At 49.3% G+C, this 25,046-nt stretch overlaps 1 protein-coding gene and 1 long non-coding RNA gene across 2 annotated transcripts in view; both read right to left on the bottom strand.

Moving 5' to 3' along the window:
* Window positions 1-21,167, bottom strand: part of LOC148002803 (uncharacterized) — a 50,651-nt gene extending 29,484 nt beyond the window's left edge. Inside the window, exon 1 of the long non-coding RNA XR_015631145.1 lies at window positions 21,068-21,167. This is a non-coding gene — a long non-coding RNA (uncharacterized LOC148002803). The remainder of the gene's footprint in view (window positions 1-21,067) is intronic.
* A 1,087-nt stretch (window positions 21,168-22,254) lies between these two features.
* Dusp1 (dual specificity phosphatase 1) lies at window positions 22,255-25,046 on the bottom strand. Its single transcript, NM_053769.4, is given in 4 exon segments — window positions 22,255-23,305; window positions 23,566-23,785; window positions 24,159-24,304; window positions 24,529-25,046. Coding segments are annotated over 4 exon segments (1,104 nt in total). The 5' UTR covers window positions 24,896-25,046; the 3' UTR covers window positions 22,255-22,934.

Here is a 25,046-nt window from a genome sequence, read left to right as displayed (position 1 = left end):
GATGAAGAAGTGCCCAAAAGAGTTCTTGGGAAGGTAGAAAACAAAACAAAACGACTCAAAAAATGTAGGAACCCCAGACAAATAAACATCAAAGTCACTGTTACTGCCCACTGGCTGCACCACTGTGGCTACACACACAGGCCCAGTCAACTGTAGATTTTTTAAACTGTGTCTGAGTCAAGCAGGTAGCCCATACCTGCGATACTAGCACTGGGGAGGTAGAGGCAGGAAGATGACAAGTTTGAGGCTAGCCTGGACTACAAGAGTGAGAGAGGCTGCCTCCGAAAATAATTACGTCTATACTGAAAACATGTGTCTTTCTTACCATCATTCCGTCATCGATACAGTGTGGTATCTGCCACACATGTGCAGTGAGTTAGGGGTGGTGTGTCTTGCAGAGCTGGTTTAAAGAATAGAGGAGGGTTGCTCAGGCTCTATGGAGACACTGTGCTGCATGGGTCGACTTGATCTCTGTACAGTCCTAGGATGATTCTCCTGCCCCCATCCCCAAAGCATCTGAACTCAGAACTTCCAGCCTAGCTAAGGACTAGGGAGAGGGTGGTGTCTGGAATGGGCCTGGAAGAGAACCAGTGATGGTGGCCAGCTAGAGGCAAGGAAGACCACCAGAGCAGAGCAGGCTGGGATTCAGCCTCGGGGGAGCATCTTCAGGAACGGCCGGGTCTTCTTGAGCTTCTGTGTACAGAAGCCTTAGGGAGTCACAGGTGGGCAGCAGGGTCTGCTCTAGCTTCTCTTTCTCAAAGCTCTGGCTGCTGGATAGAGAAGAGACAAGTCGAGGGGAGCAGGAGAGGCATCCATCCTCTTACTGCAGGAGGGCACTGGCTGGCAGGAAAGTCCCTCTCTCCTAGCAAAAGGACAGTGGATACTGTGGCTGTTGGCACTTGACACTTGCATTTAAATCAAGTGCTAAACATTTCCGACGATTTTTACCATTGTGATTCATTCAAAGCTTAAGGAAACAAGCCCAGGGGCTGGAGAGAGGGCTCTGCAGGTGACACACACACACACACACACACACACACACACACACACACACACACACACACACACACGGCACCTCACAGCCATCTGGTAGACCCGGCACACTCTTCTGATCTGTGTTGGCACCAGGCATACATGTGGTGCACATACACACATGCAGAGGAAACACTCAATAATGTAAAAATCAAATAAGTAAATCAATATTTCTCTCCCTCTCCCTCTCCTCCTCCCTCCCCCACCTCCATCTCTCTTATAAAAGTGTGAACGGAAAGAAATTATCCCAGCCAAAGGCCAGGATTTAATTAACAGTTCTTTTGCTTTTTATCATTGTTGTCGTCGTCGTCGTTGTTATTGTTGTCATCGTTGCTGCTGCTGCTGCTGCTGCTGCTGCTGCTGCTGCTGCTGCTGCTGCTGCTGATGTTCACAGTAGTATAAAACGTAACTGATGTAAAATGTTGGTGGAGGGGGCTGAAGAGATGGCTCAGCGGTTAAGAGCACTGACTGCTCTTCCTGAGGTCCTGAGTTCAAGTCCCAGCAACCACATGGTGGCTCACAACCATCTGTAATGGGATCTGATGTCCTCTTCTGGTGTGTCTGAAGACAGCTACAGTGTACTTACATATAATAAATAAATCTTTAAAAAAAAATGTTGGTGGAGCATGTCTTCAGTCTGGAGACAGAGGCAAGCAGCTCCCTGAGTTTAAGGTCAGCCTAGTCTACATAGTGAGTTCCAGGCTTGCATAGTGAGACCCAGCTTCTAAATACCAAAAAATAAAAAAATAAAAAAATGACGATGACGACGACGACGACAATGGTGGTGAAAGTTTTGAAATGAGGAGACAAATATGAACCTAAGACTTCAGGGGAACGGTGAAGTACAAATTAACAAAAATTTACCAGGAACCACATGGGTTTGTTGTGGTTTGTTTGTGTGCCTTTTTTTTTTTTTTAGTAAACACTTGATTTTTAAAATTTAATCCCCAAACCAGTTCAAACCCTGCCCTGTGGGTCTGGAAAGCATCAGTCTGGGTCACTGGCCTCACTGCCCCATTGGCTTAAGCACCTTCTTTGCTTAAAGTGAAGCCAGTGCATATACCTCTGTGAGCTTATACCTCTTGCCCTAGTTTGGTCTCTGTTGCTGTGACAAACTCGATGACCGACCACAACTTAGAGAGGGAACAATGTGTTTCGTCTTACAGCTCACGGACCATCAAGGAGGGAACCTGGAGGCAGGAGCTGATGCAGGAGCCACAGAGGGGGCTGCTTACTGGCTTGCTCCTCGTGGCTTGCTCGATCTGCTTTCTTATATACCTAGGGGTGGTACCACCCACAGTGGGCTGAGACCTTCCCCATTGATCTTTAATCAAGAAAATGCCTCCACAGACTCGCCTACAAGGCAATCTGACAGAAGCTATACGTTTTCTATCCTGGTTCCCTCTTCCCAGATGACCCTGGCCTGTGTCCAGTGGACAAAAAGCTAGTCAACATACCTCCGGAAGGTTCCATTGCTGTGGTGAGGTAGGAATAAAGCAAACACTAAACACAAGTGCTTATTAAAGCAGCCTTGGGGGAAGGTTGACCAGAAGGCGTTTTCTCTATGCACTGGCTTCACTTGAAGCATAGAAGGTGCTTAAGCCAATGGGGCAGTGAGGCCAGCCCCAATCTCCTCGTTCTCCGGAGCAGGCTATATAGAACCTTTGCAGAAAGAACACCAACTTCTGCACACAGTTAGTTGAGTAAGCCTGCAGGTTTCTTGCCTGCAAACTGGGTCTGTGGTTCTCCTATGTGTAACACATGCCTGCTCAGAGGTAAAAGGGGACCGATGGCCGGGTACAGGCTAGCAAGAGGGAACAAGTGCCCACCTCCATGGCCCTGCCCCACCCAACTGGCCAGTGGAAAGGAGCCACTCAGCTGTCACAGGAACAAACCAACCAGGCCAGTATGTCCTCTCCCAACCCCTTCACACCCCATGCACATCCATCGAGCTCTTCCAGGCGGACTGGCTGAGCCAGACCTGCTCACAATGGAGGAGGCGTAGCGCTCAGGGATTCATATTCATCCTTGGTAAGAACCATTCTATCATAGTTTATCATAGTCCCTTTGTCCCCAAGATCACTTGACCAGCCAGGATGTCCCCACAGGCAAGCCTCAGAGCCCAATCCTCCCTGCCTGCCACACACTAGAGTGTATACTGTGAGTTTGAGAGTCTCCAGTGTCTCCACCTTGGTAGCTACCAACCAGCCCTCATGTCCCCCAACCCTTATCCTATACACATCATAGGGAACCCCTGGTCTCTGGAGACTTTGCCTATGTCACCCACCCCTTTGCCTTTAACAGGCTCCTCTCCTCTGGGAAGCCCCTTCCTTAATATTCTTTGTCCCACCAGAACCCTGTCTAGTAAACTCTTACTGAGTCTGTGGAGCCCTGCCCAGCTGCCTCCTCCTCTGAGAAGTCTTCCCCCGATTCTCACATCACAGTAACCTTGCATGCTGTGGTGTGAATGCCTCCCTCTAGAGGAGGGCACGGAACCATCCAGACCATCCGCGCACCTACTGGGTGGTGGAACTTAAAGGACAATGGCTCTGTGCTCCGACTCACTCAGCTCAAAGCTTAGTTCTGCAACTGCCAGCTATGCACCCTGAGGGAAGAAACTTCACCTCTCTGATCCCCTGTACTAAGATACAAGTCTCCACCCCCTAACACTGAGGCAATAGGAAATGCCTAGCATTGCAGGGCTTAAATGACTCTTCATTCACTTCCCTGGACATCAGGAATTCTCGATGCTCTCCCCTAACATCCAGTTGTGTTCATATCCACACTTGTATTAAAAGCCTAGGCCAAGATCATTCCTGGCTGACTGGCTGCGAACCCTGGTTGACCTTGTTCTCAGGACCAGCTCCAACCGATGTACTCCGACACTGTGCCTGTAGAAATTCCCTCATAGGTGCCCACAGATGTGTGCGAGAATCCGCTCAGAAGCATGGCAGGTGGAACCAAGCCCATCAGAAGCGGCAGGGCCACACTGCTGAGCCCCAGCAAAGGCAAGGGCCAGCTGTGCACAGCTGCCCTGGATCAGGGACACGTTCCTCGTCCCGGCAGCAGGTGCGTGTTGTTTATGCTGGTTCCCAGGCAGCAGAATACAACAGCCCTGGCCAAGAGTTCTAATTTTAAACATCGGCAGGCAGAATTAAAGGTCAGATCCTGAAGGGCTACCCAAAAAATGCACACACTATAAAAAGATGACCCTCAGTGTAAAAAAAGATACCCTACCTCTCTGTTCCACCTTCTACACTGCCTGACACGCCAAGGACATACCTGTCAGGGGAGGCAATGGCCCTGACTGGTTCCCTCCCACCCTAAGTCAGGGGTCTCCAAACTGCTGGGCTCCAAAAATCCCACCTGGAAACTCAGTTCAAAGTAGATGGGCGAACCCCAGACAGATTCCGGGGTCTTTCTTCAGGTGTCTTGAAGATCTTTTCATCTGTTAGGGGCCTTTCTATTGAAGTCGTCACCGCATCCCTTGCAGCAATTCTGTGGCACACGCCAGCTCCTTCCCGTGGGCCCACATCTGATGCCTGCTGACAGGGGCACGTCTTTGTGGTGGCTCCTGCCTAGTGTTGGGAAGTGGAAGGGGCCGATGGATTCCTGTGTGATATGACTCCCTGATGGGATGTATTCTTGTTCTCCCAGCCAAGGCTCAGGTGACATGCTGCTGTATTTTTCTAGAGTGAGAACTGCCACGGGTGCCCAATGCTTCCTCAAGTCCTGGGTTAGTAGAACGATGTTGTTACACCCTTTCACATTTCTAAGCAGGACTGAATCTAACAGAACTCCCCCGCTCACCGTCTAGTTACATACAGTTTACTTATAAAGAGGCATGATGACCAAGACCCCTTCTTCTGGTGGGTCACTGTCTCTGAGCAGCACCAGGGCATAGGGCCAGATCTCCATGCATCCTGGACCCCACCCTCTCCCCTGCCTGGTCCCTCGGGTGCAAACTCAGCCCCCTCCTCTTCGGGTAACTCTATTGTTCAGCTGCTTCCGACCTGAGGCTGGTGAGAACTGGAGGCGCCAGCCCTTCCTGCCCTAGGCATGGCCCTCCGGAGGAGCTGCGTTCCAGTGCTGGGTCCAACGTCTGGGCCGCTGGACTGTCACTGCCTAAGGCAGTAGGGGACGCTGGGCTCCGGGACTGCCCACCCTACTTGCCCTCTGCAGGAGACCGAAAGCCACCTGCCAGGGTAACCTCAGGACAACTCCAGGGAACGGATCTCATAGCCAGGTGCCTGCCATCCCCAAAGATGTTGGCAGGATACCTTTTACCAACAAGTGGGGTGAGATGGGGACTTGGCCTTGGTACTAAGTGACTGAATCTAGACTTTCCTAGGACCAAGGGCATTATTTCTCCATGGGGCAAAATGAAGCCCAGGCACCTGAAAAGCAGGAAGTAGCAAGCCCAGGCCTCCCCACAGTGGAGCTCCTCTCTGCCTCAGTTTCCTTGTAGATGGCAGCTGTAACAGCACCTACTACACCCACTGTGAGCCCTGGAGAAAACACCTATCAATCTTGGTTCTAAAGTAACTTCTAAGACACACAGGGACTAACGGAGAGCTAGGGTGACCAGCCACCCCTAAAGGGTTTCCTGAATACGGCTCTCTGATGCTAAACCCGGGACAGTCCTGGCACACCAGTGAGATAGTTGCCCTCACCAGACTGATCTGGTAAAGCCCAGCCAGGAGTAGGCCCCAGTTTTATGCTCAGAGCTATTGTTTCTCCCAGAAGCCCTTGGGCCCTCGGTCCTGGTCTCTGCACAGTGTCCTTGCTTAGCCACAGAGAGACCAGACGTTCTTAACACAAAAATTTTCCACATCCTTCAGGGCAATCTTTGGTGCCAGAAATAGTCGTCAGGATTTGGGAGTTAGCCCAGGCCACTAAAAATAGTTCCATTGCCCCCTGGAAGGCCCGCTCCATGTGGGCCCCAGATGCCCTGCACTTAATGAGGTGCCTGTCCCCAGCTAGCACCTTAAATGAACAAGAGCTCTTCTGGACGAGCTGGCTGGATACACAGGTGGTAAGCTCCACTCAGCTTCCTCAGACCAGACATGCCTTTTCCTCCACTCAGAGAGCAGGGCTGTGCCTCGAGTTCACGCCTGAGCAGTCACAGGACAGCCTTACCTTCCTCGCCTAGCCACGGACCTTAACACATTTCCATATACATACACCAGCCACAGTTGCTCACCCACGACATTCATCCCAGAGCGTAACCCTCGCTCTCCAGTCTACATCCCCAAGGCTGTGCCCCACGTGGGTCCTTACCCAGTTTCCACCTGGCCTTTAAGAAGATAGTCTTATTAGTTAAATAATTTTATTTTGTTTATGTGTGCATGTGAGCGCCTGTGTGAGCTAGTGTAGACCATGAGCATGTAGGTACCCGCAGATGCCAGTAGGTGGCGTTATATCCTCTGGAGCTAAAGTGCAGGCAGTTGTGAGCTCCCTAATGTGGTTGCTGGGCATCCATCCTAGGTCCTCAGAAAGAACAGTAAATGCTCTTAACTGCTTTTCCTTTTCTGGCACCAAGTATTGAACCTAAACCTTAAATATTCTGATCAAGCACTGTGCCCCTGATCTATGGCCCCGACCCCCTTTTTACAGTTTGGTTTGTAACAGTCTCTCTAATGTATATAGGCCACCCAGAGTAGTGACACTGGGACTCCAGGTCCCATACACCATGTGCTGGCTCTGATGAGCATGGGCTCTGCCAGGTGAGGGGCTACAGCGGAGAAGATGCACCTCAGGTTCCTGTGGGTACCCTCTGGAACTGGAGCCAGAGCCCTTACGCTCCCCAGGGCAGCGAACTCACAGGAGTGAGCACCGATATGAACTCCAGCTGTCAACCCCCAGCAGATTCACCTCTCTGCCAAGCAGTGATGGCGGGCTCTTTGGACCTTGGGACATATGGGAGCCCACCACACCCTCTGCAGTGTTATTCTGGATCTAAATGCACTCTGGAAATTAAGTCCATGAAATTGTGTTTAAAGATCTACTAATGCAAGTAGATTAGTCTAAAACATTGCATTGACTAAAACACCCAACCATGGGGACATGCTGTATTAGCATGAGGATAGAAAACTCTAGGAGACACTGAATGGCTAAGATGGGGGGGAAGGGTGCAGAGAATGGATATTTTAAGTATAAATATGGCCTTTTTAAAAAAGGCTTGTTGGCAGGAATAATAAATTCTGCATTTCTCAAACCTCAAAAATATGTCAAACTAAGGGCTGGAACGATGCTCAGTGGCTAAGAGCGATTACTGCTCTTACAAGAGGACCTGAGTTCTGCTCCCTCAGCGATAACAGGAGGCTCAGGACCACTCGTAACTCCAGCTCCACAGAGATGTGACACCTGTGGGCACCTGCACTTGCTTACACACGCCCTCACATGAACACTCAGCTGAGAACCGTTTTTATTAAAAGTAATAAAGCCAGGTGTGGTGGTGCACACCTTTGATCCCAGCACTTAGGAGGCAGAGACAGGTGAGTGTCTGAGTTTGAGGCCAGCCTGGTCTACAAAGGGAATTCCAAGGCTATACAAACAAAACCTCATCTCAAAACAAAACAAAACACAAAAAACAAAAACAAGAAAAAAACAAAATGGGATTGCAGACTTGTACAACCATTCTGGAAATCAGTCTGGAGGTTCCTCAGAAAATTGGACATTGAACTGGCTGAGGATCCAGCTATACCTCTCTTGGGCATATACCCAAAAGATGCCCCAACATATAAAAAAGACACGTGCTCCACTATGTTCATCGCAGCCTTATTTATAATAGCCAGAAGCTGGAAAGAACCCAGATGCCCTTCAACAGAGGAATGGATACAGAAAATGTGGTACATCTACACAATGGAATATTACTCAGCTATCAAAAACAACGACTTTATGAAATTCGTAGGCAAATGGTTGGAACTGGAAAATATCATCCTGAGTGAGGTAACCCAATCACAGAAAAACACACATGGTATGCACTCATTGATAAGTGGCTATTAGCCCAAATGCTTGAATTACCCTGGATGCCTAGAACAAATGAAACTCAAGACGGATGATCAAAATGTGAATGCTTCACTCCTTCTTTAAAAGGGGGAACAAGAATACCCTTGGCAGGGAATAGAGAGGCAAAGATTAAAACAGAGACAGAAGGAACACCCATTCAGAGCCTGCCCCACATGTGGCCCATACATATACAGCCACCCAATTAGACAAGATGGATGAAGCAAAGAAGTGCAGGCAGACAGGAGCCGGATGTAGATCTCTCCTGAGAGACACAGCCAGAATACAGCAAATACAGAGGCGAATGCCAGCAGCAAACCACTGAACTGAGAACAGGACCCCCATTGAAGGAATCAGAAAAAGAACTGGAAAGCTTGAAGGGGCTGGAGACCCCATATGAACAACAATGCCAAGCAACTAGAGCTTCCAGGGACTAAGCCACTATCTAAAGACTATACATGGACTGACCCTGGACTCTGACTTCATAGGTAGCATTGAATATCCTAGTAAGATCACCAGTGTAAGGGGAAGCCCTGGGTCCTGCTAAGACTGAACCCCCAGTGAACGTGATTGTTGTGGGGAGGGTGGCAATGGGGGGAGGATGGGGAGGGGAACACCCATAAAGAAGGGGAGGGGGAGGGGTTAGGGGGATGTTGGCCCAGAAACCAGGAAAGGGAATAACACTCGAAATGTAAATAAGAAATACTCAAGTTAATAAAAAAAAAAGAAAAGAAAAAAACAAAATATATAAATGATATCTTAAAAATATATAAAACTATAAATTTGTCAACACTGTAAAGCTGACACTAGATGTGTTTGCTGAGAGCAATTTTATTTTACCAGGTTACCGAGGGGGGTCACTGGGACTAATGACAGGACTCAGTTTCATAGGGCCCTTGTCAGAAGCATGATGCTCTAACACGCTTTCCCTATTTGCACACTGATGCCGGAGGCTGCTTTGGTTTCAGGCGCTGGCAGAAGACACAGCACTCTCAAGGCAGAGAGAGACAAAGGACTTGACCACTCACAGCACAGTGCATAGCACATGCTCCAGTTCTGGGCAGGTTCTCTAGACCCTAATCTCCGTGGGGCTCGTGCAGAAAGCCAGGTGGCTACCCCTTAGTCGGTGCTGGAGCTGAGGTACAAAATGGAGCCCTTCCTTAACTGCAGCTGCATCTGTCCAGGGCATCCCTACAGTGCATGCCATCCACCACCTAGTTATTTTAGAGTCATCATGGTGGTGGACACCATACTTGGAGGAAGGCTGTGCTAATGGATCAAGCCTCAGAACAAGGTTGCCACTGTCTCAGGACAGACTGTGCAGATGGAGGCTGGTGTTGCCTCTGAGCAATCGTCTCCTCCCAAAGTTAACCATAACAAGCCCCAGCTGTGGCCTTAGCTGCCATGCTCCTGTAGCAGGCAGTGTTTCTCACTCCAGCAAGCAGACTGGGCCATCACATCCTCCCCACATCCTTGTTTGTTCCGAGAGGATAACAACTCACATTTCAAAACTTAGTCCGCAACAATGTAACGGTGTATCTGCGAGCCATCCAGTCAGCACCCTACACCGGTGTCCACCTGGTGAGACCTAACAGCAACCCAATCCCTTTTATCTGGGTGACATTTCCCTTCTGTGTGCTAATTCTTGGTAAGCTCTTTAATTATTTATTTTTTATATTATTATTATTATTATTATTATTATTATTATTATTATTATTATATTTACTTTATATTCCAATCATAGTCTCTCCTCCTGGTCCCCTCTTTCAAGGCTCCTTCTCTACTTCCCCCTCTCCTTCTCTAAGGAAGAGGAGGTCGCCCCTGGGTATCACCTCACCCTGGCACATTAAGTCACAGCGGACTAGGCGCATCCTCTCCCACTGAGGCCAAATAAGGGAGCACAGTTAGGGGAGCCAGATCCACAGGTGACAACAGAGTCAGGGACAGCCCATACTCCTGTCATTTGAGACCCACATGAAGACCAAGCTGTTCATCTGCTAAATATGTACAGGGTCCGGTGTACATCTACTACATACGTGCAGGGTCCGGTTTAGCCGCCCCTGCTCAGAAGTCTTCTACATACGTTCTTATATGGTATGTGGCGTCCCCCACACTTCAGTTAAGAATGCCCCCAAGCTGAGCTCCGTGATGCTGTCGATTCACACATGCCAGGGGCACTGTCATGGGCTTCTTGTAAGTGGAAGGGTGGGTACTTACAGTGCACAGACAGACACAGTTCAGAGCTACAGGCAGTTCTGTGGTCAGGGGCACATGCTGGCCACTCATGGAGCTTGGAGTCTGGATCCCAGAACCCGCATCAACAGGCTCACGAGGGACCCAACACCTTCCTCTGGCCTCCACAGGCACCCGAGTGCTCTCACATAGACGCACGGACACACAAATAGAATAGTTTTCAGTGTCGTTCAGATAGTGCCCATACAGTTCACCGCTTCATATAAGGGGAAGTCTTAGAAAGCAACATCTGTATATGACGGGCTTGAACACATCCCTGCTAAAAAGGGTGAATGTAGTGTGAATATTTTAACAAATCCTGTTGCAGGGTTCCTTTCTACCTACACACACACACACACACACATACACACACACACACCCTTTATATTTAAATAAGCCCTAAGCAGCACAATAGCTGGACAGCTGCCTACCCTCCATGCTGTTAAACTCTACCTTCTATCCCTAACCCCACTGTTTCTGTGTTTCATCTAGGCTGCTACTAACTCCAAATGGCCAGACCACATGGCCATATTTTTGATTCAACTAACCCACGGTGGCACCTTCTCTTCTCCTGCACACTCCCCTAAGACAAGGTGACCCCTGTCTCTCTCTTGCGTACTCTTCTAAGGCCTGGCTGCTATCTGATCCCTGCTCTTTTCCCTTGGTCCCAAGCCCGGGGAAAACTAAACCCCACCTATGTCTTGTCTCCCCAGTTATTGGCTGCTGGCATCTTTACTTATCAATAAGAATAAACTGGGGGCAGAGTCCCTCAATGCCTTCCTGCAGACTCTCTGTGCTAACAGTTTTGGGGATTCAAGCAACATTAGGCCAAACCCTCTACAGGTGAACTACTCCACTGAGCCATAGAAGCTCTTTAATTGAGGAGACAAACCTATCCTAATTTGTATTGGAGAAACCCAGAGCCATTGTTTTGGTTTTCCTTAGAATAGAATCTTGCTATATAGCCCAGGCTGTTCTTTAACTCCTGCCCCTCCTGCGTTGGCCTCCCAAGTCCTGGGACTACAGGGAAAGGAGTTATCTGTATTAGTCCTTGGTAGGAAACACATCTGGCCCAGGCTCTTCACCTGCAAACATCCTTGAAGAGACAGTTCCAGGATGTGTCACGATGCATAAGAAACTGTGGAGACTCATTGTTTCCTGTCGTCCACAGTGACCAACCCAGCGTCCTTCTGTCTTATTGTCCTGTTGTCATTCCCAGTGTCATGTTATGGGTCACAATTGCTGCTGCCCCAGCTCCTGGCACTATCTGTTGGATAGAAGCAAAGCACTGCCCTCTTTGTGGAGACCCCTTGCAAGTGCGACACATCTTTACCGTGATCTATCGAAAGTATATGTGTTGGGCCAACAGCAGCAAGAATATCTTCCACCCTGTTAGACACAGAGGCCAATGACACTGGAAGCAAATCTCTTGGATACCATGCTAGGCAAGCAATGTCCCTACTGGGCTATCAGGTTCTGTCTTGCTAAGACTATCTGCAGGAAGGCCGTATAGAAAAGATGAGCAGAGCCAGTCCATGGAGCAGCCAGACACTGCCAGTCACAGCCAAGGCATGTGAGTCCTAATGGCTCTCTCTAGGCTGGGGACAAGGCCATTTTAACTGCATTGGATATTTTCCAACCTCTGAAGGCCCATGATGAAGGTCCATGGTGAACCCATCTACTCGATATTTAAGGATTAAGAATCTGAAGTCCAGAAAAGTTATGTGATTTGCTGAGTGTCACACAACAAGAAAATGGTACAGTTGGGGCTAGAGCACAACCCTCATGTCCTAGCTCTTCAGAAAGTGGTAATTGCTGAGGATAAGGATGTGTGTTATGTAGCGATTTCCTCAGAATTCTTAACATTACATTTTTAAATCTCCATGAGTGTACATGGTTTTGTGTGTGTGTGTGTGTGTGTGTGTGTGTGTGTGTGTGTGTGTGTGTGTATACACGTGCATGTTCGTGCTAGGAGATTGAACGAAATTCCTCAAATGTTTCTTCCTAAATGGAAGAGGCAGACTTCTATTAAGTTTCAGGAAGTACATCTTACAAGGCTTAGGAACCTCCTGAAACTCATAAGAGTCTCAAGGTTCCTTCCCAAGGTTATATAAGCAACAGCAATTGCTGGGGAGAGGGAAACTTTCTTTCTAGCTGCCTATCAATTCCACTGATACTTTTTCAATGATGCGACTGCCATGGAGTCTCTCATACCCTGTAAATAACCCCAATCAAGCTAGCAGTTTCACCTAGCTGTATGTGAAATCCTTTCTTTGGTCTGTCATTAGTGCCCTATCCAAGGTGAACAGACATTTGTTTAGGTGTTCCCAGTAAAAGTCAAACAAGGATAAGCTAAAAGAGGCTGGCCAGCAAAGCCTGTGGCAGCACCATCGTTTCAGTCACTGACAAAATGGTATAAAGAACAACTAACAGAGTCCCGAGAGGAAGCAGAGGCCACAGTCCTAATCTGTTGTTGTAAAAATATAAAAAATAAAAAAAGTATTGTTGTCTTTTACCTCACTAGGTCCAGCCCACGGTGCCCCAAGATATCTGCTAGATATCTTGGCGGAAACACATCACAATTCCTGCCGCCGCACACTTTGCTACACTCAAATCGTCACATAAAAGAACACACAACACTATAATCTTTGACCCAATTGATAAGATATAGTTGCCCACCTAAACATACAAAGCCCAGTACCATCCATCCCTTAAGAACATTTGCAACAACCTGTAAAGGTACAGCATGGAATCTTAATGTCACCCGCCATATTGTTCTGCCATGGCTTCTCTCTCTTCCTCCCCTCTCCTCCTTTCCATTCCAGTCTCCTCCTCTTCCTTCAAACTTCCCTCCCACCCATCCTTCCTTCTCCTCCAATGACAGGCCTCCCTTTATCCTGTACCTGCCCCTCACCTGTATTTTACAAATTCAATGGGGAGTTGGTGAAGTCACCAGAGTTCTGAGTTCGTGACTAGTCAGCTGTCCTTGGGGCAGTGGAATTACCATCAAAATACAGATAACTCCAGGGCAAACCACAGCACTAACCAGCTCAACTTTCTTCTCAGGACACTACCTGCCCACTCTGTGATGTGTCCAGTGTTAGAGACACACGGCTCTGATCCACCCTTTGAGAGAGCTGAACAGGTGCATGAAATTCCTGGGGTGCGGCTCTGGAGAAGTGGGGGTGAGAAGGAGTCCAGGAGCAACTCCAGGAACCCTTATTCCTTACATAAAACCAAGGCTTCAGACTCTCTACACATTCCGGGACCCAGAAGCCCTTCCTATGCCATGTCTCCAGGTCTCTTCCTCAGTGTATCCTTCTTGTCGGTTCTCCTCAGGCAACTCTCGGTCCCTGGGTCCCTATCCCTGAAGCACTGTGGTCTCGACTACTTACTAATGGCAGAGACCCAGAGGTTAGAGTCACCCCCATGTGTCTCCATCTTTATCACTAGCATCCAGCCGAAGGCATGGCACTTCTCGCTCAGGAAGGGTTGCTCTTTGGATTGAACTGTGGGTGATAAGAATGGAGTCCTTGTCTCGGTCAAGTACCTGCCCTCATGTCTCCAGCAATATTCACAGCAGACCACCAACACCTGCCCCCACCCCACAAGCATGGCACGTGCCCCCTGTAGACAGAGGTGCCTCCAGACTCTACCAAATGCTCCTTCAGCCCTCCAGCCGCAGTGACAGCCAGCATTTGGGTGGAAGCTAAAAAAAAGGGGGGGGGGGAGGGAGGCATTCTCACCACCTTCCCTCAGCACCCACACAGACCAACTCTCCTCTTTATTGAGGAACTGACAAAGAGTCCCGAATGCCAGGAAGGTTGACCAAGAGCCGTATAGGAGGCCAGAGGAGAATCCCCAATGGCCACTAAACAAAGGACATTTCCAAGAGGACGACGTGGGATGTTAAGCCTTCCTACCAGATGAGAAGTTGTGAGTCAGAGCCAGGAGCGTCCCCGCTGACTTCCCCGTGAATCAGTTACTACCCTCCACCTCAGCAAAGGCCCGCAGTCGGGGGGGAATTCTCTCCTGAGCAAGAGGGAGGAACTAAGGGGAAGTGGTGGAACACAGGGTCTCTGAGTGAAGTCCCTGAGGTCGATCTCTCACTGCAAGCCTCCCCTGACCCAGCACTGATCCGGGTGGGAGAACCCCAGCATAGCTAGGTCCCGTATGGCCAGGGAAGCCGCCTGCTTCCTGCTCACCAGTGCTTTCGGATGCTCTGTTTTGTTTGCATGCCACTGAGTACTGTGGGAAGGTCTCCAAGGGAAATTGCCTCATGTAGAAGGGAAAGAGATGGCTGAGCACAAAACAGTCACTTCCCCTATGCTGGTGCCCAGGACTTACCCAGAGAGGAAGGGACCTGTTTAAGCTCCTCCCTTCACCGTGTGTGTGTGTGTGTGTGTGTGTGTGTGTGTGTGTGTGTGTGTGTGTGTGTGTGTAGAACCCTTAGCATGCCAGGCTGGAGTGTAAGACCAGGTGTCGGGCGGTAAGTGAGTGAGATGTGGCCACTGTCCTCACAGACCCTGAACCATTAAACAAATGTCAGGTGATGGGTACCATGGGAAAAAAGGAGAGACGAGGAAAAGACAGGGCCTTCCATTGTTGGGAAGCAGCCTAGTTTAATTGGTGACAGTCAAAGAGTAGCCAGTCTTTCCACAGCTGTTGAAAGGAGAACTGAAGGAACAAGGAGTTGGCAGGAAGTTCAGGTGCGAGTCCCTGAGGGAGTAAGGACAGGAGAAGCCAAGTCCTTGAATGTGGGTTAGATAGAAGATCAGGTATGTTCTGAGGAGACGGTGACCGGATATGCTGCAAGTTTCTCTCTGGATGTACATGCTTCTAATTTCTTTTAATGATACGGAAAATGCTGAAATTATGTGCATTAATAGGTACCATGTGGTATTTTGGTACACGTACACATGTGTAATGTTTACATCAGATGAAATAACCTGCCACCTCAGTCAGTTACTGTTTCTTAAGAGAAAACCCTTCAGAGATGCACAGTGTGGAGGGCCTGGCTGTGCAGTCCCAGCCCATATCCTCTTGATCCGAGCCTCCTGAAGTTCACCTACCCTATCCCATTCCTTCTGGGGTTTGAAACTCGAATCCTTTGCTACAGTCTCATTGATGAAAAGGAAAACTGGATGAACTCTAGTACTGGGTTATAAGAAGTTAAGCTATTATCTCCCAACTTTGAAATGTGGAAAACAAAATGAAGGCTAAGAAGTCAAGTGTCACTTTGTAGAGACATACATGTCGAGCAAGACAAGAATAAAAGTCTAGAGTTCCTCAAGGAGGTGCCTGCTAAGCCCCCTCCAAGCTCTCAGCTGATCTCCAACTCGATTTAACTCCCCGGATTCCAACCAAGCTGATCATCCCAGGCTCTCAAAGCCGTCTCGAAGTTACCAAGGTCATCTCATGCTCTGACTGGATTAAGGTTACCCCAACTGCTTAAACCCCTGAGACAAAGTCCACTGTTTTTTGAGGCTCACCCTAAGCCTCAAATGGTGGCCAGTATTTTTCACACCCCATGAGCCAAAAGTAAACACACACACACGAAGCATGGTCAAAATCAAAAACAGGGATGGAGAGATGGTTCAGTCAGCTGAGAAGCAGGGACAGGCAGTGGGGTGAGGGGCAGGGGAAGGGGCTCGATGCACCAGCCTGGAGACCTGAGTTCAACCGCTGGAAGCCAAAGTCTTTTGACCTTCAAAGGTGTGGCCTGTACACCCACCTCTTCCCCCTATAACACACACACACACACACACACACACACACACACACACTCATACCAATAATAAATACTTTTTACAAATCTGGGGATACTTATAATCCTAGCATTCGGTCAGCAGAGGCAGGTGGATCTTTGTGAGTTCCAGGATAGGTACATAGACAGACCCTGTCTTAGATAGATAGATAGATAGATAGATAGATAGATAGATAGATAGATAGATAGATAGATAGATAGATAGATGGATAGATAGATGGATAGATAGGTAGATAGATAGATGGACAGATGAATGGAGAGAGAGAGAGAGAGAGAGAGAGAGAGAGAGAGAGAGAGAGAGCGCAAGCTGGGCTGAAACAGAAGACACAAGCCCAAGGTCAGTCTGGGAAATTTAGTGAGACTCTCTCAAAATAATAAATTTTAAAATATGAAAAAAGAAGCCTGGGGATATAGCCCAGTGATCGAGCACCCACCTAGCATGCGCGAAGCCCTGGGTTAATTTCCAGAGAGAGAGAAACACAGCAAGACTAGGAGAGCTATTGGCCACTCAGTAAAATAAAACAACGATGTTAGTATCTAAAGAATATAGAAGAACGATAACAAGAACTTCCCAGAACATTAAACAGCGTTAAGTGACAGATCTCAGAGCACGGCATGTCAAAGCGATGTGCATAGAAACCTACAGAGACACATTAGAGTAAGATTTCTTACAAAGGTAAATCCCTAGATCTAAGAGAAGAAAGAAGGAAAGTAGGGTTATTAGCATACTTCCCAACTGTGACAACGACAGCCTAAAGGTAGTGGGCTATATCTTCAGTGTAATTAAAGGAAGAAAGCAAAATCCAGAATTTTTTGCTCAATGAAATATCCTTGTGTAGTGGGCTAGTGCTGTTAGATATTCAAATGCTAAATATCCCAAGATAAACCAAGACCTGGCTGTTCCAAGACACGCAGATCCTCACACATACCAGCTTTTGTAGTATAAACCTCGTCCTCCAAACTGTGATTGATTCATAAAGATGCCTACAGTCTGTTGTTGGGCAGAAGAGAGGTAGGCGGGGCTTTGATTCCAAGGCTTGGGGGTCCGAGGCAGAGACCACTAGGGAGGGAAAGAGAGAGGAGGAGGAAGGAGGAAGTGGACATGGGTAGATGGATCGTGTCCTCATGACCACGAGGGCTGACCTGTGGGAATAGGAACAGCCCAGGCGGAACATGGTGAGCGATATCTCAGGGTTACTGATGGGAAGTAGAGAAAATATCTTAGAGGGTTCATATCTGCCCAGCTCTCATGCTTTAAGGATTATTATAATTATAAAGGTTTTGTGCCTTTGAGAATTAAATGATCCAAAGTGGAATAGAAACCCCCAAATAATATTTATCACAACATTCTGGTGCCCAACATAGGACAAAAGTAACCAAAAGTTTAAAAAAAAAAGTAAGGAAGGTGAAGAAAAACGTTTGCAGGGACAGGAACTGGGGCAGAGACCAGCTTCACTTCCAGCTGGGTGTTTACAGTTGGGCTGAACAACCCAGGAAACAGCTCAGGTTACTTCCGCAACTCAGGCAAGGTCAAGGGTAGCCATGCCACGCCACGCCACACAGGCCATTTTAGAAGTGATAGGATTGGTTTATTTGGGATTTTTATGTTTTGAAGATAGCCCCGTCTCAGTTTGCTGTTGAATTAAGTATGTCATGAGCCTCTGTCGTCCCAGGCAGGATGCCCTGCAGACAGAGCCTGGCTTAGGGGCAAATCCCAGGTGTGCATTTGGAATTGCTGGGTTTGGGCACCTCTTAGGCGCGTGACTATTTCTAGGGAGCTACTGGTACTTTCGTCTACATCTAGACAAACACCTAGAACAGAGGTTAAAGTTGGAGACTGTCAGTGCGCCTTCCTATACTCTATCTTTTTCTCACCGGCCATTAACAACAGGACCGGTCAAAGGGGCTAATGTGTGACACTCTCCACAAGTCCACGTCTGCTTAGCACCCACCCGAAGCGAATCCCTGGTGACTCTCCTATAGAGATACCAGGACTGAGACCTTGAGGAAAGACGTGTTCCATGGTCAGTCAGATACCAGCTGGTAGATCAATCCCAGAATTCCTTCTCGTTTCTTAATCCTTTGAAAGCTTAAGGAGAACCATCAGTACTAGTACGTACTTACTGAAGGGATGAATGAATGACTGATGCCTGTTGTCGTGGTGATTTATAATCCCATCTTTACGGTGTGGTCCAGAGCACAGCAAGGACAGGCCTGGGAGTTGGGGGCAGGTGGTACCTTCCTTCCATAGACTCTTTAGGGAAGCCCATTCTCAGGAGGATCAAAACATAGCCATCACACCAATTCACTTTTCAAAGGTCCCCTCGCTGGGCCATCTTTAGAAACACCTGCCTTCTAAGTTGTACTTTCTGAGACCAGCCTGAAGGAAGCCCAGGACTTCAAGGTTCCTGGCCTTGAGGATGGAGGGGAGTTAGACCTAGGAGTCGAACAGGAAAGGAAGCTGGGTGACACTTCAGGTGCTTCTTACGGATGAGGAAACTGTCTCTGAGCGGGCCTAGGTCAGTGGGGCAGGGCGGGGTGATCTCAGAGCAAGGCCACTTCTTCTGGCAAAGCTGAGTGACAGGCATTATGTGAATGCAGGCTGGCGTCACGACAGCAGCAGGACAGCTCACCCCTGCTTCCCTCTGCCAGGGCACTCTGCTCAGGGAGGGGCATCAATGCTGTGACAGAATGGGGACCAGCTGACTCACAAGCTCGATAATGTGCTTTTTCATTAAGTTAAGCCATGAATCAAAACCACCTTTAGAGTAAGAGGCAATTGGACCACATTAAAGATGGGGAAACTGGGGGCTGGGGATTTAGCTCAGTGGTAGAGCGCTTACCTAGGAAGCGCAAGGCCCTGGGTTCGGTCCCCAGCTCCGAAAAAAAAGAACCAAAAAAAAAAAGATGGGGAAACTGAGACTTCAAGAGTTTGACAAGCCACTGTCAAAATCTGGGACTCAAACACGGGTCTGACTGACTCAAGTGTACTATGCCCTGTCCACTAAGGGACCATTCAAGCCTCAGGTTTTGCTGCCCTCTGGGCTGAAACCCTTTTCCCAGCTCACCATTCAGGTCTCGATGTGGCTGGTGACCCCTCTGAGTAACCCGTGCCTGACTAACCAGGCTGACTAGCCTGGAATATTCTCTATTACTAACCCACCTTCATGGTTCCATCCATATCCCACAGTCTTATTTACACACATTCCGGTTTGCGGGCCCCTTACCAGCGAGTGCTTTGTCTTTCCCCAAACAGAGGGCATGGAGTCATGGATACTTATTGCCTGGTTGATCAATGAAGGAGGCGAGGAAGGAGTGGGACTGGCTCTTAGTTTTAGAAACTCATTAGAAGATGGGGGTTTTAAGGTACTTTCCTGAACAGAACTTCTATGCAATACAACACTCAAGGCCAATACCTTGAGGACCCTTTGTTCTTCGGAGAACAAACCCAGCGCTGAGCTGACACACAGGAGGGAGCCCAGGCTGCACTCAACCAGACTGTTCTTGAACAAACTTGCCCAGCACAGCACCAGGAAAAAAAAAAGTCCCCAGAGGTGGGCAGCCTTCCTACCAGCTACCCAGAATGCAGCCTTTGGAGACAAACAGCCCCAGGTGACTGGGATCCACCCCGCTAGGGGGTGTGGGAAAGCCAGCTCCAACACGGCAGGCGGGGCCAGCCGGCTGACAGTGTTTGCCTCTGTATACAGCAACAGAAACCAAGCAGCCAGCACTTCTCAGAGGCACCCCGCCCCCCACTTCGTTTTAATCTCCCAAACTGACTTGTCAGCATCAGGAAGTGACATGACAGCTTTCCTCACAAAAGGGAAACTCCTCAGTGTTACCATGGGGATGGAGGCCATTGCGGGATCACAGATTTATATAATCTTAAAGGTGTAGGCACCATGATGTCATTCTGGATAAGCTGAGATGGGAGGCGGGGGGGGGGGGGTGGATGCCAGAGACTGCTAGTGCAAAACAGGAGAGCTGCAAAGAGTTGCAAAGTCCCCGGAAAGTAAGGAGAGGATGTTGAGGAGGCGGTGGGGGCTGAAGTCTCATCCGATGGATGCCTGGAAACTACAGGAGAGCACAGGACCGTCATCTATGCCTTTTCCACAGCCTGGAATTAAAGAGCCAGGATGAAACCGGCTCTTCAGATCCAGGGCAAACCGGTCATTTCACAGGGTGGGAAAACTAGACCTCGCTGGGGACGAGGGGATCCAATTGTTGCACCACAGCTCAGTCAATATGCCAATCACTGAAGCAGCTTTTATTGCCTTTGTTACACAGAGGAGGAAACTGAGGCCTTGAGGGGTAGAGCATTCCTACCCAAAAGGTCTGGCATAGTGGGGAACACAGCTGGCTAGAAAACATGGGTTTAGCTGCTCCCTCGAGCTATCTTGGATCAAGCTTCACTGCGACCACCTAATAACTGGGACACTGATTCAGCTGCCCTGTCTCTTCCTCAGGAAAACAGACATGATGTTAGAGATCGTGAACACAGGCAAAACCCTCAACGGACCCCAGAACTCAGTGGCAGCCCCTTAACTTGTGACAGCTGTGACTGTCACAAGAGTCTTAAACATTGTTGTGTCTCTGCCAATTGTCTCTGGGAAACAAACGTCTTAACAGTCTCTTTTAATCCTGAGATGCTGACTTCCGTCTCAAGCATGATGTTTTCTGGAGCGTCTAAGCAAAGGTGACCCATGAGAGGGACTGCTCCTGGTCTGGGCTGTGAAGAGACACAACTGTTTTCACTGGCGGCTCCCCGAGGCTGCCTCTGTACTTTTCCGTTGACTAGCTCACACTTGAGATTAATTTGGGTTTAACCAGTGACTGCCAAGTCAAAAAAGCAGAGGCCCAGGCCCACGGGAAAGGCAGTCCCCGCATCTGCCACGGAATAGTGACCCCGTGGTACCTTTCCACGAAGGGGACAACTCGCAACGGCAAATATCTAGGCTTGATAAAAAAAAAAAAACAACAACAACAACAAAAAACGCTGTTTGTTTTGAAAAGCATTCATCCACTCACCCCAAACCCAGCCAAGGATATGAGCTTGCCAGCCCTGGACAAGTTCTTCTGTCTTAGAACACAAGGATCTTCAGACCCGGATGTCACGTGGCAGGGGAGTGGGGGAGGTCAAGGGCAGATTCTGTGTCAAGACTTGAACAATGGGGCTGGGTGAGGACCATGGCACCAGTCGAGGTCGCTTCCTTTTCCACTTCACACGGCACTTAGTCCACAGAAGAGCAGGCACTCAGGGGCCTGTAACCTGAGAGCAGGCACCCAAGGGCATGGCACCCAAGAGCAGGCAACCAGAGACTGGGGACCCAAGGTCTTTGCTGTTATTTCATTTGATATTGCAGATCGGGTTGTGGCTCGGTAGTGAACTATACCTTCTCAGCGTTAGTCTGCTGACACTAGTGAAAATCAGTTTTCCCTACAGCAAGTGTGACTTAATTGCTGTCTCTTTAACACAGTCTCGGAGAGCAGCAAGCGACCTGAAGGAGACGGCTGCCAAAAAAAACGACGTTTCTATGCAGAAGTCCGTGTGCAAACCCTCCAAAAACTAGCAGAGGGAGTGCAGGTGATTTCTTCCATGTACACGCATACAGAGCATGGACTTTTTATTTGATGCATTATTTTTAAAGATGTAAAAGCCTTGTTCGAGGCACACACACACACACACTCACACACACACACACACACACACACACACGCATGATATAGATAAGCGACAAAGTTTAGAGGTCATAGAATTAGAAAGCAAACTACAGCTCCCAATTCCCTACTTTAGCTGCTCAGCTACTTCGGGCCTCCCATCCTCATCTGCACAGCACCTGAGCCTCTCTGAGAGCAGGCTACTCCTATGCTCTGTAAATCCTGAGAACACGTTAATCCAGGCATTCTGCAAATAGCTCAGAGAGGGGCGATCTTGTCCACGATTCCCAAGGAAGATATTAACAAAAGAAGGTAATTCAGGCAAATGCTTCTGGAGACACTCAAGATCCCTAGGTGACATGGTAGCTTCTGTGACTGTCAAAGGACACAGGTTTGCACCTTGACCCCTACTAAGATCTGGGCGACAGCAACTAGTGCTTCATCTGCATCCTTCCCTTGGAACCCATGGGTCAACCAAGATGGGGCACTGGTTCAGTGCCCCATACTATGCCACTTGCTCAAGAGTGCGGTCGCCAAAGAAACAAAGCACCGAGAACTCAATAGAAATGTCATAATTTATTCTGCTGTATAAAAAAAAAGTCATCCTAGTAACAAAATGTCTTCTCAGAAGAAGAAATATATTACTTCAGATCATAAATAAACAAACATACAACTGTTGATAGCTAAAAGCTACAAACAACCAACACTGGCTTCGTCCATCAGTGCTGAAAGCCTGCTCTGGGTCTATTTACAAGATAGTACAGTACGCAAACACAAAAAGTGAGGTATTTCGTTCTTCTATGAGTAGACAATGACATTTGTGAGGGCAGACCACCCACCCACACAAAAATAAATAAGGTAAAACTCTCATACGCGTATGTCATCGGGAATGGTTAATACTGGTAGGTATGTCAAGCACGAAGTTTCTAGAAAAAACAGGCAAGGGAAGAAACTGGCTCAAACAGAGTCCTTTCCCTTCTGCCCTGTTTTGTCAGAGGGGCTCGATGTACCCACAATATATTGGTCCCGAACGGGCTGAGTTCAGCAAATGTCTTGCGGTCAAGTCATTGTTATGACTGCTTGGGAACTCAGTGGAACTCGGGAGGTGTTGGGGGGGGGGGTGTTAAATAAATAAGGACCAGTTCACATGAGCCTCTCCCAGAGTTATTGCATTGCTCCTCCCATGGGAGGAGTGTCGTCCCGGTGGCACGTGAAACTCCACACCTCCCCTGGCCCTTCAGCAGCTCGGAGAGGTTGTGATGGGGCTTTGAAGGTAGTTCAGGGCACTGTTCGTGGGGTGAACAGGGATGGAGACAGGGAAGTTGAAGACCGTTGTAGTAGAGGTGCCCCGGTCAAGGACAGCCATGGCCGGGCTCCCAGCTTCTGCAGAACAGTGAGGGGCCAGTACTTGGGACTCAAATTGCAGCAGCTGGCCCATGAAGCTGAAGTTGGGGGAGATAATACTCCGCCTCTGCTTCACGAACTCAAAGGCCTCGTCCAGCTTCACTCGGTTAGTCCTCATGAGGTAAGCAAGGCAGATGGTGGCTGACCTGGAGATGCCGGCCTGGCAGTGCACAAACACCCTTCCTCCAGCATCCTTGATGGAGTCTGAAAAACAAAGTTATGGCTTACTCAAAAACTCAGGAGGACAGCCGAGCCCCGATCAAAGACGCCCTCATGCTATCATAGGGACTGTGCATATGCTGTGCAAAGGATAGCAAGGGATTTAAACCCAGATTGGGTGTCTGCACGTATAATCCTGGACAAGACAGTCAGTCCAACTATTCAAGTCTCAGTGAGGAGGAAGGTTGGGCTCAGCAGCTACAGTAGAGAAGAACGCAGAGATCCCAGACATCTATCCCACTTACCTATAAAGTCAATCGCCTCGTTGAACCAGGAGCTGATGTCTGCCTTGTGGTTGTCCTCCACAGGGATGCTCTTGTACTGGTAGTGACCCTCAAAGTGGTTAGGACAATTGGCCGAGACGTTGATCAAAGCAGTGATACCCAAGGCGTCGAGCATATCTTTCCGGGAAGCATGGTAAGCACTGCCCAGGTACAGGAAGGACAGGATCTCCACTGGGCCCCCCTGAAATCCAAAACAATCCAGCGTTCATCAAGCTTGTTCGGCGTGAACACGCCAGGACCCACGCCCACAAAAACTCCCGACTGAAAAAGGGAGTTTCTGAAAAGCGGTGACCTCAGTACTGCTGTTGACATATGAAAATAATAGTAAAGAATCGAGCCGGTTGGCCGGGACAGAGCCAACAAGCTCTTCCGTGCCAGCAACTGGGAGAATTCAGCTCCATCCAATTGCTTCATGGTGAAATGAAGATCCTCGTGTCCCCGCTAGTATAAATAAAGCTACAGCCGCTTTCTCTATTCTCCCTGGCACAAGCTTCCCAGAGCTCTGCCAGTTCTGCCACCTCCCAGCCTCTCGTAGACCCCGGACTCCTACTAACCTGGTCGTAGAGAGGGGTGCTACAGGAGCTGCATCCGGATTCTGCACTGTCAGGCACACTAGTACTCAGCGGGAGGCTGAGCCCCATGGGGGTGGACTGTTTGCTGCACAGCTCAGGGCAGGAAGCCGAAAACGCTTCATATCCTCCTGAGAATACAAAGGTACATATTTTCCCATTAACGCCGCCGCCGACGCAGTACCTGGAGACAAGTCACCCACCCACCAGGGGCTGCGAGTTTACAAGGAAGGTTTAGGAAGTCTTTGTTCCCGGAGTCAAACAAAGCCAGTGACAAGCCCCTGGACACAGGCGCTCTCACACTCCAGGTGGGACGCCCCCCTTCCTTAGCTGATGGCAGAAGTCCTGCGCGTACCTTGGAGGAAGAAGACTTGAGTGGAGCGCGCTTCTCGGCAGAGCGCGCCCGCGGCCAGGGCCAGGGTGCCGTCGCGCTTGGCGCCGTCCAGGGCGGCGCTGCGTTCGTCCAGCAGCACTACGGCGTGATAGGCTCCGGCCAGCAGGCGGCCGCGCAGTTCGGTGTTCGGCACGATATGCTCCAGGCCCATGGCGCCCTTGGCGCGGCGCCGCACGATGGTGCTGAAGCGCACGTTCACTGAGCCCACGATGTGGCCGGCGTTGAAGGCGAAGAAGGAGCGACAATCCAGAAGCAGGCACTGAGCGGCGCGCTCTCGCAGCAGCGCGCGCAGCCCCCCGGCGTCCAGGATGCCCACCTCCATCACCATGGCCAGCACCAGCGACCCCAGCGTGCCCGTTCTGCAGCTCTCCAGAAATAGTCTGTCGATCTTGTGCGGTTTTTTGTGGCCCTAAGTCCTCAAGTGCTCGCTGATCCTAATCTGGCTTCACCGCGCGTCCCGCCCGCCAGTCCTTTGCTGC

This window comes from Rattus norvegicus, chromosome 10 (assembly GCF_021556685.1).
Source record: "Rattus norvegicus strain SHRSP/BbbUtx chromosome 10, alternate assembly SHRSP_T2T, whole genome shotgun sequence".
NCBI lineage: Eukaryota > Metazoa > Chordata > Mammalia > Rodentia > Muridae > Rattus > Rattus norvegicus.
The sequence above is the reverse complement of the archived record's forward strand: the minus strand, read 5'-3'. Positions and strand labels throughout refer to the sequence as shown.